The sequence below is a fragment of the Neophocaena asiaeorientalis genome, unplaced genomic scaffold (genome assembly GCF_003031525.2).
Source record: "Neophocaena asiaeorientalis asiaeorientalis breed wild unplaced genomic scaffold, Neophocaena_asiaeorientalis_V1.1 scaffold106, whole genome shotgun sequence".
Taxonomy (NCBI): domain Eukaryota; kingdom Metazoa; phylum Chordata; class Mammalia; order Artiodactyla; family Phocoenidae; genus Neophocaena; species Neophocaena asiaeorientalis.
This window is the reverse complement of record NW_020172597.1, coordinates 1,949,665-1,966,122: the sequence shown is the minus strand read 5'-3', so window position 1 is coordinate 1,966,122 and position 16,458 is coordinate 1,949,665. Positions and strand designations below refer to the sequence as shown.

At 49.0% G+C, this 16,458-nt stretch overlaps 2 protein-coding genes across 2 annotated transcripts in view; one reads left to right on the top strand and one right to left on the bottom strand.

The window, feature by feature from the left end:
- Positions 1–12,614, top strand: part of GNL2 (G protein nucleolar 2) — a 26,411-nt gene extending 13,797 nt beyond the window's left edge. Inside the window, exons 8-16 of the mRNA XM_024738803.1 lie at positions 801–914; positions 4,418–4,546; positions 5,266–5,370; positions 6,157–6,315; positions 6,524–6,637; positions 9,950–10,410; positions 10,772–10,854; positions 11,432–11,517; positions 12,423–12,614. Of these exons, the coding sequence (XP_024594571.1) occupies positions 801–914; positions 4,418–4,546; positions 5,266–5,370; positions 6,157–6,315; positions 6,524–6,637; positions 9,950–10,410; positions 10,772–10,854; positions 11,432–11,517; positions 12,423–12,575 (1,404 nt within the window). The 3' untranslated portion in view covers positions 12,576–12,614. The remainder of the gene's footprint in view (positions 1–800; positions 915–4,417; positions 4,547–5,265; positions 5,371–6,156; positions 6,316–6,523; positions 6,638–9,949; positions 10,411–10,771; positions 10,855–11,431; positions 11,518–12,422) is intronic.
- DNALI1 (dynein axonemal light intermediate chain 1) overlaps positions 12,576–16,458 on the bottom strand; it is an 8,937-nt gene continuing 5,054 nt past the window's right edge. Inside the window, 1 exon segment of the mRNA XM_024738804.1 lies at positions 12,576–14,365. Within this exon segment, the coding sequence (XP_024594572.1) occupies positions 14,330–14,365 (36 nt within the window). The 3' untranslated portion in view covers positions 12,576–14,329.

Here is a 16,458-nt window from a genome sequence, read left to right as displayed (position 1 = left end):
GTCTTTTTTTTTGTGGCACACGGGCTTAGTTGCTCCGCGGCATGTGGGATCTTCCCAGACCAGGGATCGAACCCGTGTCCCCTGCATTGGCAGGCGGATTCTTAACCACTGCGCCACCAGGGACGTCCCGGGCAGTTACCTTTGACCCTTGATGGTTGGCAGTGGGACAGCTGTCGTGCCCATAGGATGAATGGTGTACGCCCTTCAGAAGAGACCTGCCGAGTCCTCAGGTCTGTTTCACATTATGTTACACTGGTTGCATTTAGTAGCAGTGAAGGCATTTTTGGAATATTGTTTTGTGTTTACAAGACAAAAGACAGGCTTCCCTGGTGGCACAGTGGTTAAGAATCCGCCTGCCGATGCAGGGGACACAGGTTCGAGCCCTGGTCTGGAAGATCCCACGTGCCGTGGAGCAGCCACGCCCGAGTGCCACAGCTACTGAGCCTGCGTGCCACGACTACTGAAGCCCATGGGCCTAGAGCCCGTGCTCTGTGACAAGAGAAGCCACCGTGTTGAGAAGCCTGCACACCGCAACGAAGAGTAGCCCCCGCTCACCACAACTAGAGGAAGCCCGCGCGCAGCAACGAAGACCCAACGCAGCCAAAAATAAATAAATTAAAAAAAAAAAAGACAAAGCATCAACTGTCATACTTGAAAAAAATATTTCAAAGACTGACAGCTAACATCTTCCTTAGACAACTGTGTATTTGAAGTACCTCCTGTTATTCAAGCTCTGGTTCTTCCTATGTTGTAAATAAACAGCTCACAGTTTACCAGCTTCTTTTCTTTTCTCCCTTTAGAAACGATGGGTTGCCATCCTCTCCCAAGATTACCCGACACTTGCTTTCCACGCAAGTCTTACTAACTCCTTTGGCAAAGGAGCATTTATTCAGCTTCTGCGGCAGTTTGGAAAGGTATTGCGACCTGACCTGTCCCCCCTGGAGTTGGACAGCTGTGGGTTTGTGTGAGAATTTCTCTTCCCAGGGTGTGTCAGAGAGTTACCAGCCTCACCTTCCACATCTTCTCGGTAGTGAGGACAGTGTGTTCTGGAGATGTGAACACTCACAGAGCCTCAGGGATTCTGAAATACTCTGTAGCTCAGCCTGTACCCCCATCCCTGACAAACGTCGCTTCCCTTTCTGCCGTGTCCCTGGCACCGGATGGTCCACCCTCTGCTCGATGATGACGACGGGCCCCCTCCCCACAGTGTATCCCCACTCTGGGCTCCCGGGCTGTGCATTTCTCTTCCCTCTGCCTGGGAGGCACCCTGCCGAACCCCCGCCTCGGATCCCTGGTCAGGTGCTAGTTCCTCAGGGAGGCCCTGAAAGCACGTGTTCTCGCAGCTTCACGTTCTGTACCTGCAACTTTGTATTTGTGTGTTCATTTAATCTTACTTGGCTTCTAACAAAGGACGCCTGTCCTCTGTCCCACCCTTCCCCACTTCCCAGAAGGAACTCGTCCAACTCATAGCTGTTACTTCTGGTGTTTTTTTCCATATTTTTTATATATGCTTATGAATCTGTTTCTTGATCTCACACCCCCCTCAGTTTTACGTATTTGTTAAGTTCCTACTATGGAAAATGAGGGTTAGGTTTCTTACCCCCGTCCTCCCTCTCCACCCCCTCTGTCCTTGTACGACATTTGGCTAAACTATTACTCATTTAGTGTTTAGGTTATTATGACTGAAGTGTCAGTCCTTGCTGGTGCACAGTGCTATGAGTTTAATTCCTTTCTAGTAGGACCTCCTGTTTTATCTGGTGTTAATTAACTCCGTTTCATTGGTCACTGGCATATCACCAAGTCCTCTGGTAGCGTGGGAACTTTCAGAGTGTGTGGCGCCTCCCTTCCAGGTGGACTGGCTGCTCCCCAGGCTGCAGCCGGGTCTTCCTGGGATTTCCTTTCCCCGTCCTCTGAATGGGGGATTCCCATGGCTGTTCCCTGTGTTGTCCTTGTTCATTGGATCCCTCTTCTTTCTTGGTTTACTCCTTCCTTTCGATGGAACCTGTTTTCCAAAAGCTTTCTGAAAAGGAGTGCTTGGGAGGAACATTTTTTGAGACCTTGCATTCTGTAAATTTCTTCATACTACCCTCACACCGTTTCTTAGAATGTTGAAGGCACCACATTGCATTGTTTTCTGGCTTCCGATGTTGCCACTGAGAAATCTGAGACCGTTCGGACTCCTAATCCTCTGTGGCTGGGATCTTTTTGAAAAAAGTTCCTGTTTTACAATGTCCCAATGATGTGCTCTAAGGTGGGTCTTTTATTGTTCAGTGAGCTAGGCATGGACGGGACTTCTAGTCCGTTATTTGTCCTATACTGTTTTTTGGAAACCACCCCACGCCATATGCCCCCATTCATCTCTGTTCTTGTTCAGGAATTTGGTTTTATGTCCTGGTTTAATTCTTGAATTTCCATTCTTTTTTTTCTGGCCTCGCCTCGCGGCTTGTGGGATCTTAGTTCCCTTACCAGGGATGGAACCCGTGCCCCCTGCAGTGGAAGCGCAGAGTCCGAACCAGTGGACTGCCAGGGAATTCCCAGTTCTTGAATTTTCTTATCTTTTCTTTGTTTCAGCACATTTATGACATTTTACCCCGTTTTCTGGGAAGTTTCCTTGACTTGATCATTTAGCTGTTCTATCGCAAACTTTATTTTGCGTCTCACTTTTAATTTGTGATTTCTGAAAGCTCTTGTTTATGAATTGCCCTGCTCCCTTTTATAGCCTGTTCTTGTTTCACGGGTGCACTGGCTTCTCTGTCTCTGAGAACAATGATAGTGGTATTTGGAAATTTTCCTCTACTTTTTCGTACGTTGACACTGTTTCCTCCAAGTTGCTGTTTTTCTGTCTTTTCTACTAGAGTCACACTTCAGATGTCTGGTTATTCTTGGTTCTCCACTCATTGAAGAGTGAGCCACCAAAAAAAGGCTAGAGAGACTTTATGCAGGGAGTGGGCTTGTTGAATGAGAGATTTCACTGTAGGTGACTGGGCAGAAACCCAGTGTTTTGTTGGGGGACACTCTAGATGTCAGTGTCTGTAGGGTGGGCTTTTTGTTTGTTTTTTGTTTGGGCCGCACTGCACGGCATGTGGGATCTTAGTTCCCCAACCAGGGATCGAGCCCGTGTACCCTGCAGTGGAAGCGCGGTGTCCCAACCACTGGGCCACCAGGGAAGTCCCGTCTGTAGGTCTTTACTCCTGGGCCTGTGAGTTTCCCTAGAAGGGAGTCTTCCTGTCTCCAGCTTGGGCGTATATAGACCTGGCTGCCAGGGTTCTGGGAACTCAGTGGGAGTAGGAGGCTGGGGTTGTACTATTCAGTGTTTAGACTTTCAACTAATCACTCTGGGAACACTTGCTTTCAATTACTGTTATCTCTAAATCTAGGGTCCCTTTCAGGTCTGAAAATTAAAGATATTTTCAGACATGCAGGGTTTCAAAAGAGTCATTATCTCTCCTAAGGCTCTGGGGTAGAGAAGTTGGGCACCCATGCCAGGCGAGGGAGGGGAAGGAGAGGTGTGACTATTTCTATAGACGGTCCACTGGTCAGTCTTCTGGATTTCAGTCCCACCCTTAGAGGGGTCTGTACTGCTGATTCCCAAGGTCTTTTGTGATTCATTGGCAGTATATTTGCTGCATTTTTAGTTTTTCTACCTTTGCAGCCATGCAGCTTTCATATTTTGTAGTGGGGCCAAGTTAGATACTACTTTTTAACTGCTAGTCTTCTGTTAATATCACACATTAGTTTGTTCTGTCTCATCTCCAGCACGTGCTTTGGTTTTATATGTTTGGCTCTATGGGTGTGTGTGTGTTAATTCCCACGGCTGTGGTTCCAGTGGAGTTTGTGGAGGGAACGAGGTGGGCAGGGATGTGCAGTCCACCGTCCGTCTCTAGTCAGAAGTCCCCATCCGTTTGTAGACTCTTCCTGAGCTCTGCCTCTTTGAGACTTTCACCCAGTGATCTAGTTTTTGAAGCTGCCTTTCTTTTCTTTTGTTGTTTACTTTTAGCAGTGAAAATGCAAAATATGTTGAGCAGAGAAGAAGAGGGATGGGTCATGGGATTGCCGGTTGCTGCATCTGCTAAGGTTCTCTTCCCTGAAGACATTTTATCAGTGGATGGTGTTCTTCTAAATTGACGACTAACAAGCTATTTCTTCCTTTGTTTCTCAACCTACGTACTTTTAACCTTAAAACATTCAAGAGCAATTTCACATGAGTGACCGAGGAGCTGACTCACCTCTGATTTATTAATGCGTGTGTGTATGCAGCCCACTCGGACTCTGCAGGTGGTGCGTGTCTGGGTTTGAAATCAAGTCGTAGCAGTAGTTTTGTACTGTATTCTTTATGGCAGCAAAGTAACACAACCTGTTTGTCCCATGGGATGTTCACTCTGCATGTATGTGGTGTTTATTCTTCGTTTTTGAACAGTTGCACACTGACAAGAAACAGATCAGCGTGGGGTTCATTGGCTATCCAAATGTTGGCAAGAGCTCTGTCATAAACACACTGCGCTCCAAGAAAGTTTGCAATGTGGCCCCCATTGCAGGTGAAACAAAGGTATGTCTGGCTCAAGGGGGTCTTATTTGCTTTGACTTACTTTATTTCCATGGAGGGTGATAATTCAGGACGTGGAGATGTCTATCTGCTTCTCTTGGGTGAAGATCGCCATTGGGAGTTTAGTCTCCATATAATAGTTGGCAGCGTTCTGGAGCTGTTTCTGCCCTTCTTGATAAGACTAAGAGTACTTTGTGTACCACTGCCTGACTCTGGCATGGTTCGGTACGTGCCGTTTGAGTCTGTTTTAAATTGTCACTCCAGCCTTTTGCTTTGATAAACAAAACTAACCCAAGAATATTTGGTGCCTGGGTTAAGAAAGAAAATTCAATTTTAGGGTAGATTCTGTTAGTTGGGGGTCCTACCCTGGAACACAGGGTATTTGGGGAGCACCATGGTTCTGCTGAAAGGAACAGGGGCCAAGCAGTATCAAGCTTCCAGGAGTACTTTTAAAAATCAGAAAAAGCTTTACTGGACATTATTGCACAATACTAGATGGAGATCCTGCCTCTGCATTATTTTTAGACCCTTAGCTGTTGGAGACTACGGTTTATGCCTCGTGGAAGTGCCTCATGCGCAGCCCAAAGAGAGGAGGGGCTTTGGAGCTTCATTACACAGCAGGCTGCTCCTCTCTGACCGCTACCCCCTCTCCGGTTTCTTGAGCATCAGGGCTTTGTGAAATCGCTTTCAGGGGTTGACCTGGGGAAGTCTCTGCTTTTCAGGTCTGGCAGTATATTACCTTGATGCGCCGGATATTCCTTATCGACTGTCCCGGTGTGGTTTACCCCTCTGAGGACTCAGAGACGGACATTGTGCTGAAAGGAGTCGTGAGTATTTTGGTTCCGAGAGGCTCTTTGTTTGCCTTTTGGGGCCAGCGCTCTGTGGGGAACTCTGGATACCTTTGCTTTTTACTCAATCAGCAGACAGTTTGGGGTCAGCCTGTCTGACCAAACTTGAGGAACATGACACTGAACAGGGCAGTCTCTCCATTCCACTTAAGCCTGTTTGAGGAGTTAGTGGAACCGTGGGCATATCTGGTCAATGTCATCCCACAAAAGAGTTTGTCGTTTACACACGGGCTCCAAAGGGAAGCAGGGCCTGTTTATGTTTAGAGATAATTCATCTTTATGGGTTTACGGGTTGAGTCATTTTGGAACTCGGTCATTTCCTCACTTGTTTCTGAAGACGACCGAGAGCTTTAAATGGTTCCACTTAACCTTAACCAGTGCTTCTGGCTGTGCATCCTGTACGGTTCCTCCCCTTCTTTCTTAAACTGTTCCCTTCTCTTTGTGTCCTGGGATGGGTGGACTTTTAACCATTTCTGCAAGTCAGTAGCACGAAGGGTTCCAGTTTAAACTACTTGCGGAAGTCACACTGTCAGTTTGTGGTGAGCCGAGGTTAGAGCTGAGTTCTGGGCTCCACGGCTGCGGTCGGCTGTCCATGGCGCTCCTTTCAGCCAACCGCATCTCGCCACCTCCAGGCCAAGCTCGTGCCAGGCCCTGCTTGCTTGGAGGCATTGAAATCTGTTTTCAGATATGGTTACAGAGAACACTGGGAACTTCACTCCTCCCGTAATCAAGTTTGTAAACAAGAGCTTTCCTGTGAACATTTAGGTTCAAGTTGAGAAAATTAAGACTCCTGAAGACCACATTGGTGCTGTACTTGAACGAGCAAAGCCAGAATATATCAGCAAGACGTACAAAATTGATTCTTGGGAGAACGCTGAGGACTTTCTTGAGAAGCTAGCTTTCCGGACAGGGAAGTTATTGAAGGTAAGCCAGGATTTGTGAGAATTCAGACTGGGACGTGCTGCAGGTGTGTGCGTGTGTGGTGTGGACCTTTTGTATATGCGTGTGTGAGCAGTATGAAGTGCGAAACTTGGCAGGTAGATGGTGCCAACTGGGACCGCCGCCGTGCTTCCAAACCAGGAGGTGGTTTTCTTGTTTGAATTTAATTGGGCCTCTTCCTGCGACATTTCAGGGTGGAGAGCCTGACGTGCGGACTGTGGGGAAGATGGTCCTCAATGACTGGCAGAGGGGCCGGATTCCTTTCTTTGTCAAGCCGCCCAATGCAGAGCCCCCTGTAGCCCCCCAGGTAAGAGAAGGGTGGACCCCTGTCTCGGGAAGCATGGTTACTGACCTGGGTGTGGTGTGTCTTTGGACCACCGTCTTTTCCCTTTAGGGTAGAACTTTCAACTGCAGTGTCTCCCATCCCAGGGTGCCACTGCTGTGACCTGGTGGGGTGGTGACCAGGAAGTAGATGTATGATAGAAGCGTGAGTGTAAATGCCAGTTTTCAGGGCCTTGAGAAAGGAGGGCTCATTAAATGTGAGTGCTCCTGTGGTTTTCGTGTCTTTTCTTCTGCTTGAAGAACAGGCATTTCCAAGATGCTTTTGTTTCATGGACATTATGCCCAACCATGTGCCAGGAACTGGGAGCATAGGAATAATGAACATGGTCCTTGCCCTCAAGAAGCTCGTGGTCGGGTGGGAAAGGAGAGTGGTACAGTGGATGCTCAGGGAAAGTCTTAGGTTTGGGGCCTCTGGGCTAGATTGAAAAGCTTCCCTACTGTTCCATGTCCTTCCCCCGGCAGTGGACTGTTCAGGGCTCCAACTTTGGCACTTTGCCTGTCTATTTCTAGGGTCTTTGTCGGAGCTCAGCCAAGTCTCTTGAAGAAGTGGCTTTAAGTTCTGCTTCCATGCTAGTCTTTTGGGTCCATATTTCTCTGGTTTTCTCTCACCGGGCTCCATTCCCAGAGTTTCCATTGTCAGCCATAAATTTCCATTTTGAATATTTTCTCCAGCATTTCAAAATCAACATATCTGAAACTGATGTTACTCAACCTTTTCCCTTCTCCCCACTGAAACCGCCGAACAACCAGTACTGCGGGACGAGGCCCTGCCCTCCTGCACGTATACACACACACGTACACACGCACGCATACACGTGCCAGTGGAGGAGTATTTGGTGTTTTCTGATACCAAATAGCTTTCGTTTTTCCATACCTATTATGCAAGCCTCTGACACCAACTGGGTGTCCAGTAACTTCCAGAGTTAATGCGGACCCCACAGATTAAGGGCTGAGTCCCACAAGACTACCCCAACTTCAGATGCCAGCTGCAGATGGGGTTCTCAGGCTACCCACACTTCTGCCCAGCTGACTACAAATTCAGAGGTTCCCAGGTTTGATAATTTGCTGAAAAGACTCACGGAACTCAGGAAAGTGGTTTGCTTATGACTACCGGTTTATTACAAAAGATACAAGTCGGGAACAGCCAAATGGAAGAGGTGCATAGGGCAAAGTATGGGGTAGAGGGTGGTGTGGAGTTTCCATGCCCTCTCCAGGCAGGCCACCCTCCCAGCACGTCAATGTGTTCACCAACCGAGAAGCTCCCCAGAGCCCGTCCGTCCTTAAGGGTTTGTATGCAAGGTGTGTAAGTTCAGCCTTCATTATGTGGGCACGGTTGACTAGATCATCAGCCACTGGTGATTGAACTCAGTCTCCAGCCCTCTCAGCAATTGCTTGGGCTCTCCGGTGACCAGCCCCCAGTCTGAAGCGAGGTCCCACCACAGTCATCTCATTAGCATAACTCTGGGGGAGAGGGGCTTATTACAAATGACAAAAGCAAGATACCCCTGTCTTAACCCGGGAGATTCCAAGGGTTTTAGGAGCTCTTGTGCCAGGAACTGGGGGTCAAGGACCAAATGCCCACTTTTATCGTCCTGCAGGGAGTCACGTAGTAAGCAGATACGGATGTAACGTACTGATTGCTGTCAGGAAGGCTAAAGCAGGGTTAGGGGTTTGTGGGAGACAGAGCAGTGCCTCGTACCTGGGGTGGTCAGGGACGGCCTCTGAGGAAGTGGCCTTTGAGGGGGGGCCCTAGTGATGGGAGGCAGGAGCTCCGCAGGTGTCACGAGAGGCGAGCGTTGCAGGCATGGGGAGCAGCACGCGAGGCGGAGCGAGCCTGGTGTGTCGTGGCTCTGGGAGGACGTCGCGGGCGGGCCACGTGGCCGTGGCCTCTGACCCAAAGAGGCCGCCCCTGCTCCCGTGTGGCCCTGCGTGGGAACGGTGGGCTTTCTCTAACTCTTCCTCCACGTCTAGTCGTTAACTTGAGATGGTCAATGTCCGTCGTCCCCCGCCCCCGCTCCGTGACTCTCCTCCTTTCCTCTTTTTGGTGGTGGCAGCAACCCCCTTGAGAATCCGAAGGCTGAAATCCACCTTACCAGAAAAATGCACGGAAACGTACATACGAATTGTACACAGTTTCCTGAACCTCGTGGATTCCTGTCGCAGTTAGTGCTTCGCGCAGCCACCTTCGCCTTCGGGAAATCCCTTGAGTTCTGCGAGCCTCAGCTGTGAGTGCGCAATCGCGCCGGCCGCGTGAGGGCTCGCGCCGCCAGCCCACGCTCCCTCCGCCCCTGCCCCGAAACAGGCCGCCTCGGGCTCGTTCTGAGCTCCTAGGAGGTTCCCTCCTCTTGCCTCACACCTTCCTTCCTTTGAGGTGCCTCCTCAGTGCCTCTCCTCTGCCCTCACACTTTCTAAACTAGTGCTGCGATCGCCCTCAGCATTCAGCTGGGCCTTCATTCTTCTGTTACGGTGTGCGCTCATTTGGAATTACCCTTTTCTTTTTTGGCCATGCTGTGTGTGGGATCTTAGTTCTATGACCAGGGATTGAACCCGTGCCCCCTGCCTTGGGAGCATGGAGTCTTAACCACTGGACGGCCAGGGAAGTCCCAAGGTGTGTGCTCATTTGGGATGTGCTTTCTCAGCAACCCCCATTCCTTGCAGTCCCCAGGAACAGTGTAGGGAACCTCCCCTGTCTACAGTGTACAGTTGACTGGTTTTGATGGCTAAATACTCAGGGTTGGCGCATCCTTTGGGACCGTAGCTGTATTCCTCTGATCCTTCCATGCTGGGTTCAGGGTTTAATGCACATTGACTTAAAATAGATTAACAGTATGACTCAGATGTGCCTGCTTTCGATACTTGCCCTTAGTCCTGAGAAGAGGACTGCCTCATTTGAGAGCAAGGTATGGAAGTTCAGAAATTCAGCAGGGAACTCTGCTCAATATTCTGTAATAACCTAAATGAGGAAATAACTGAAAAGGAATAGATACATGTGTGTGTGTAACCGACCCACTGTGCTGTACGCCTGAAACTAACACAGCATTGCTAACTGTACTCCAATATAAAATAAAATTTAAAAAGGGGCTCGGGCTGCCCTGGGGGCGCAGTGGTTGGGCGTCCGCCTGCCGACGCAGGGGACGCGGGTTCGTGCCCCGGTCCGGGAGGATCCCACATGCCTTCCCCTCACCAAAAAAAAAAAAAAAAAAAAAAAAAAAAGGACTCACTTTTCATTTTCTGATTCCATTTGTCTCCTCACCCCACCCCTTCTTGGCCTGACTAGCTTCCATCCTCCTCACCTTTGGAAGTGGCCACAGAAACAGCCCAGAACAGCCCAGAAGAGGACGTCACAGACACTGCGGGTGAGGAGTCGGAATCCATCACTGAGAAGGAAAAAGAGGAGCCCGGCCACGGTGGCGCCGATTCAGAAATGCAGCTGATTGTGGCGCGGGTCCGGCAGAACTTCGGCAAAATCAACGTGGTGCCTCAGTTTTCTGGGGATGACCTTGTTCCTCTGGAGATGTCTGATATTGATGAAGAGCCGGAGAGCCTTTCCGCGGAGAGGGAGGAGGAGGAGGAGGAACAGGAACACCAAGGAGACGAAGAGGAAGGGTCTTACGCAAAGTCCCAGGAAGAACACGCGGGAAGCAACACCAAGGCCGTTATTCAAGCCCTGGATGAGAAGATTGCTAAGTACCAGAGGTTTTTAAACAAAGCCAAAGCTAAGAAGTTTTCAGCAGTCAGGTAGCGTCCTCATCTCCTCACGAATTGCAGTTTGCTCATTCCTTTCACAGAAACTTGCCATGAGGATTGGAGCCAGTGTGTTTGTAGGGCGGGGGAGGGTATTGCCGTTTTTTAAAAGTGATCTGTACGTTTTTCAAATTCAACTGCCTGAAGTATGAGAAGCTTAGTATTGATAGTTCTGTCTTTTACAAATGCCCAGGAGCCGCCAAAACAATGTTGCTTCTACCGATGGTGTTAACCACGTGAAGGGGCAGCGGGGTTTCGTTAATCTGCGAGCTTGTCGTGGTCCCTGCGTCAGCGCCTGTGTGGGCAGCGGGGGGGAATGTTGGATGGCTTCATTGCTCTGCTCTTCCCCTTACAGAATATCCAAGGGACTGAGTGAAGTGGTTTTTGCAAAATCCGAAGAACAGAGAAGAACAGCTGAAGAAGATGTAGAAGATACAGGTACAGTTAAATTATTAAAATCATGTAGATGTGATTTGCATCTTTAGCACATTGGGGAATCTAAGTTTAATCTCCAAAGTATCTCTTGTACTGTCATCCACACAGATATTTATCATATCTGGCAGGTAACCCTGGTTCCACTTACTATTTATCACACAAATTGGCTTTTCTTCTTTTTATTCTGCACATGTCTTGGGGTTAAATGGGTGATTTGGGAGAATTCCTCTCCTAAGAGTACATTATGACCATTGTAATCTAAGGGTGGGTCCGAAGACAAATTTTTTTCTGGGGGTAGGATGGTTCATGTATTTATTCTTTATGTGGTTGGACTACTAGCTCCTACATTGAGTGTGTTTTCAAGACAAACGCAAACCCCGCCAAGGCCACTCAGCACCCCCAGGTCTGGCAGCCTCCAGCCTCGTCCTGCTTTGCTCTGCTCTGTTCACCACACTCCCTTCACACCGGCCTCTGCCTTCCTTCTCCAGCACAAGCTCATTCCCACCTTAGGATTCAGACACATTTTGAATTTAAAAATCCCTGTTTCTTTCCTCTGTGTGTGCTTGTGTTTCGTTTCCAGCACCTACCAGAAAGGGAAAGAAGAGGAAGGCACAGAGGGAGGAGGAGCAGTCGAACAAAGCTCGCAGGACGCTTACATCTAAGGAAGTATGTGCTTTGGTCTGAAACGTCCCCCAGGTGTAGAGAGGGGAAGTCCATTTCTTAAGACTCACTCTTGCAGAAACTAATGGTCTAGAGTTGAAATCAAGAAACCCCAGTCCTGGGGCTTTCCTGGTGGCGCAGTGGTTGAGAGTCCGCCTGCCGAGGCAGGGGACACGGGTTCGTGCCCCGGTCCGGGAAGATCCCACATGCCGCGGGGCGGCTGGGCGCATGAGCCATGGCCGCTGAGCCTGCGCGTCCGGAGCCTGTGCTCCGCAGCTGGAGAGGCCACAGCAGTGAGAGGCCCGCATGCCGCTAAAAAAAAAAAAGAAACCCCAGTCCTAAGTGACCTAGTTGAGGTCAGTGAAACAGGATCAAGGAGTGGGCTGCTGCATGAAGGTCCTTGAGTTTATGTCTTGTTTTACGAATTCCTGATCACTATCCCCAGACACGTGGACCACTGTTTGGAAGAGTCCGCTGGGTTTATGTGGCCTCAGGGAAATGACACGTGAGGAGCAGAGCTGTGTAGGCAGACAGATCACCGCCTTCTGTGAAGTTCAGCTCTGTAACTGGGCCCTCCAGAGCTGGAGGGGGCCATCTTCGGAGGTGGAGAGCTTGTTATCAGAGCGATCAGCCTTAGACCAGAGGGCCACTTGTCAGGAGCTCAGGAGAAAAGATTCAAGCGTTGGATGAGGGTTGGACCAAATGACAATCTGTAACTTGGAGTGTTCACAAGTCACAATGGAAGTGCAGACTTGGGTCTGTGAGGTGAACTCTCCCTTGTTGGCGCTGCTTCCGGTAGTTGTGGGAGCAGCGTGGAAATAGAACACAGAGAAACAGAGGGGCCTGTTTTATGGCTTTCAGTGTTTGATTGGTTGTTCTCCCTCTTTGTGTGTGTGCGCCATTTTTTACAGCGGAGGCGAGAAGCACGGCAGCAACGATCCAGAAAAGTCGGTGTACGCTACTATGAAACACACAACGTGAAAAATAGGAACAGGAACAAAAAGAAGACCAGTGACTCAGAGGGGCAGAAACACAGACACAAGAAATTGAAACATAAGCAGTAACATTTTAAAAGTTGTTTATTAAATTCTACAAAAATATGCAGTTAGAAACTCTGTTCGTTTTCTTCATGCCCGGTTGGCATTTCGAAGGCCATGGGTGCATCTGTTCTGAGATTTGACAGTTGAAACCATTCACCAGTGCTAGTGAAAATAAAGATAAGCCCCTCACCCCCAAGGATCTCAGCGACGGGGTCCACTGGAACTTCGGACACTTGAATTAGCCCTGTGAGTTCCTCAAGCAAATGGAGATATCTGACAGAAACAGGCCTGAGGTCTAGAAAATGTGGAGTGTGGTATCTCTTTTGTACCGGCAGTAGGCAATTTAGAACAGAAGCTCTTTGGGATAGAACTGTAAAAAGGAGAAAACTTTAGGGATGTCGCGCGCAGAGCCTAGGCTTTAAAATACGAAGAAAAAGCCACAGCAACTTGTGTTGTCCGTCGTTGAGTCTGCTAGGGGAACCTAACAGACCATGAGTGCTGCACTGTCGAGGAGTCATGGGACTAGCACGTCTCAGTGACCACAGTTCTTTCCCATGAAAATGACAGAGCACAGACAGGCCATTTTAGTGGAACCTGGGGATTAATTCCTCAGGACACCTGGATGAGGGTAAAAGCTGTGACTTCAAATTTGAGATTAGAGTGTAGAGGGCTTGTTTGACTCAGTGGAACACAGCTGTTCTTGTTGGACTGCAGTTCATCCAGTGAGCCTGGAAGCCCTGGCCGGGACGGGTATCCGACCCGAGCGCCTCTCCAAGAGAACGCTGAGCACTTGAGGCCTTCTAACTGAGGGGAGATGTTAGTGCCTTCTTAGTCATGCTAGTTGTGAAGTGTGACTGAATGATGGCACTCATTGAGCTGCTGGTGTGCCCTGGAATGAAGGATTTATGTCACTAATTTAGTCGTCTGGGTCTATGAAATCAGAAGACTCCTGAACCTCCAAACTGAGTTTAGCTTATGAGGAATAGTAAAATGCAGTTGTCTACAGGCCGTGGCCCAGTCATGAATAATTAGTACTGAGAGTGAGGTCTGGGCTAGTCAGGCTGTAGGGTTGGGGTTTGACTGTCTGCAGAGCAAGGTGAACCAATCAGTGCTGGGGGAGGAGCCGAGGTCCAGGCACCTCACAGTGGACACCGTGACCTGTGTTTCTTTCCAGCACATGTTTACTTTCTCGAAACCCATGGGTTTGACCCTGCCATTGCCTCCTACCCAGGCAGTCCAAAACTAAGGAGGATGGGGTCCAGTGACTTGGCAAGCGGGGATAAGATGATACGGTATAAACCGAAAACTCCAAAATGAGGTACCAGAACTGCACTGGAGTAGGGATGATGAAAAGACATCAAATTAGGGCAAGACTGAGGCCAGAGGAGCCCGGGTTAAGGGACAAGATGAATTGCGGGGCAGAGAAGCAGCTTCGGGTGGCTGGAAATAAGTGACAGTATGGAGTGACAGTGAGAAAGGAGCTGCTCCACCTGAGAGGGATACAGCCAAAAGGGGTGCATTCTGAGTCTCACCGTTGGAGTTGGCAAATCCCAAGGTTGGCCACGTACAGAGACTTCCTGGGCCACACTGCCTTCTGTCGTCCAGCCCGGAGCCTGGCTGCCAGACCGTAGGTGTTGCACCACACTGGGGCGGTGGTGGGGCTTCTGACAAATACGTAGGTGGGACCAGGGGAGGGGTATGGCTTCACTCAGGAAGCTTTTTATTACAAAGGGCTTATGATGGGGTAGTAGTGCTTGCTGAGACCCATATGGAAATTATCACTTCTTTGGTGCAATAATGCCTTCCAGTTGGGCCTGAAAAACAAAACCAAACTCCGTTAATATTTGAAACTTGCAGCCTAACACAAATAGCTGAGAGGTGATAAAAGTCTCCGGGAAGAGTAATCCAAATGCTGCCACCCCAAGTGTTTTTCCCTTCATTCCCAACTCCGGATTTTCTAGATGAGCTGGTCTCTGGCTTGGCATTCAGTCTTGCTGCATTAGGAGAAATCAGAGCTGTCCTGGTTTCCATACAATAGCTGCTCAGTGTGTAATATAAGGCATTGAAAAGGAAATTGAACAAAAGTTGTTGAAACAGTGGCTTTTCAAGGCTCAGATTTCAAGCCTGAGTACGTCTGCTAAGTTAAACGTTTGGCTCTCTGGTTTGGGAGCCTGGGAGCTCTGTGCCGGGACAAGAGGTTTTGGAAACAGCAGAGTTTCAGCCACTGAGACAACCTGATACCCAATTAGAGAAAACTGCCACCAGTGAGTAGGGAGCTGTCCATCTTGTATGTAAAGCTTCAGACACTTGGGAGTTATTTACTCTGCTCCTCTGGCAGCCAGTAAAATAATTCACTGTCATGGTGTGTGAACAGGTCTCTAAGTAGGTCTATTCTGCGGACTGCAAACACTGCTTTATTTGCAGTGAAGCTTTGAGCCAATAAAAATAACTCACTTCTAAAGAGTCCTTCACCCTGGGGATTCCAAGGTTGCTTGTAAATGTTAGAAAGATGCCGAGGTATTCTGCTTTGCTCTTGCCGCCAATACCATAGGAGGAACGGAGGAACTTGAGCTTATGATAAACGAATATGGCAGATAAGGGAGGCAGCTTCAGAGACTGCTAAGTAAACAGATTCACATCTGGCTGTGAAAGTTTCTTTGTTTTGTTAAACTCAGCAACAAGAAAATCTGTGTCATCCTCCACTAGCAATTAACACAAGCCCTTCTTTATCTCAAATGCCTGGCCTTGGCTTGTAGCACCAACAAGCCTGCCAATCGCAAGAATGTAAGCGTCTATGAAACTAGGGAGGAAAAGGAGATACGTCTAGGGGCCCCTCCTGGCCAGGGCCATGGGAGACAGCCACTGAACGCTAATAGGCCATATATCTAGAGCAGTGGTTCTCAGACTCTGGCGAACATCAGAATGGAGAATGTTGGACCATGCAGTGATTCTGCCCACCTTCACCATTTGTTAGTAAAAAAACTATATTTTACTCTTTTCCGCGAAGTTTGAATCCTGTTTTATCTCATTATAATTAACACTTGTTTCTGCAAGATTCGCAAAATGATGACAATTGATGAAGTTCTGTAATGGGCACATGGATGTGTATTGCATTATTCTACTTTGTGTTTCAAAATTCTCATAATAAAAGGTTAAAAAAAAAATCACCTGGAGACCTTGTTAGAATGGCTTGCTGGACCCCAACCCCAAAGTTTCTGATTCAGTAGCTCTGGGCTGGGCCCAAGGATTTGTATTTCTGAAAGTTGCGGTGATGGGGATGATGCTGGGCTGGGGCACAACCCTCTGAGAACCTTTGGACCAGACAGAGAGCCTGGAGCTTCAGAAGCCTGGCCCCCAGCCCAGCGCTTTTCACTAGTCCCCCTCCCTCCCTCCCTTCAGCTCAGTTGGATAAAAGTATACCATCAGCAAAAGGGCTTTGATGAAAAGTGCCTACAGCTGAGTTCCTCTGACCACACACCTCGGGAACGTTCTTGATTTGAAATGGTTCTTCCCTCTCGAAGGGCCTTCCCAGCCCGCCCCGAATGCAGGGCCTCAGAGGGAACTGCAGGTAGGAAAGCACTCCCATGAAAGCCGGCTGGAGAGACTCAACCCACTCTAAGAAGTCTCCAAAGCGCCAGCTGCCATGGGACAGACGTCCCGCTTCTTGACATAGCCACCTCTCCCAGACGATAGGCAACTTTTATCCAAGGGGAAAAAAATCCTCCACCGGGGAGCCAGAGCTGAGAGTACAGCCTCTCTTCAGAGCCGGAGGGAGATGGACAGAGAACCTGGGAAATGATCCCTCACCTCTCCCCAAAAGAGTCAGCTTCCTTTACTCCTTGGCAGTATTGAAAGTCAGTGTAGGACAAGGAACCAAATGCTTGGCCTGCTCGGCTGGCAGGGCCGG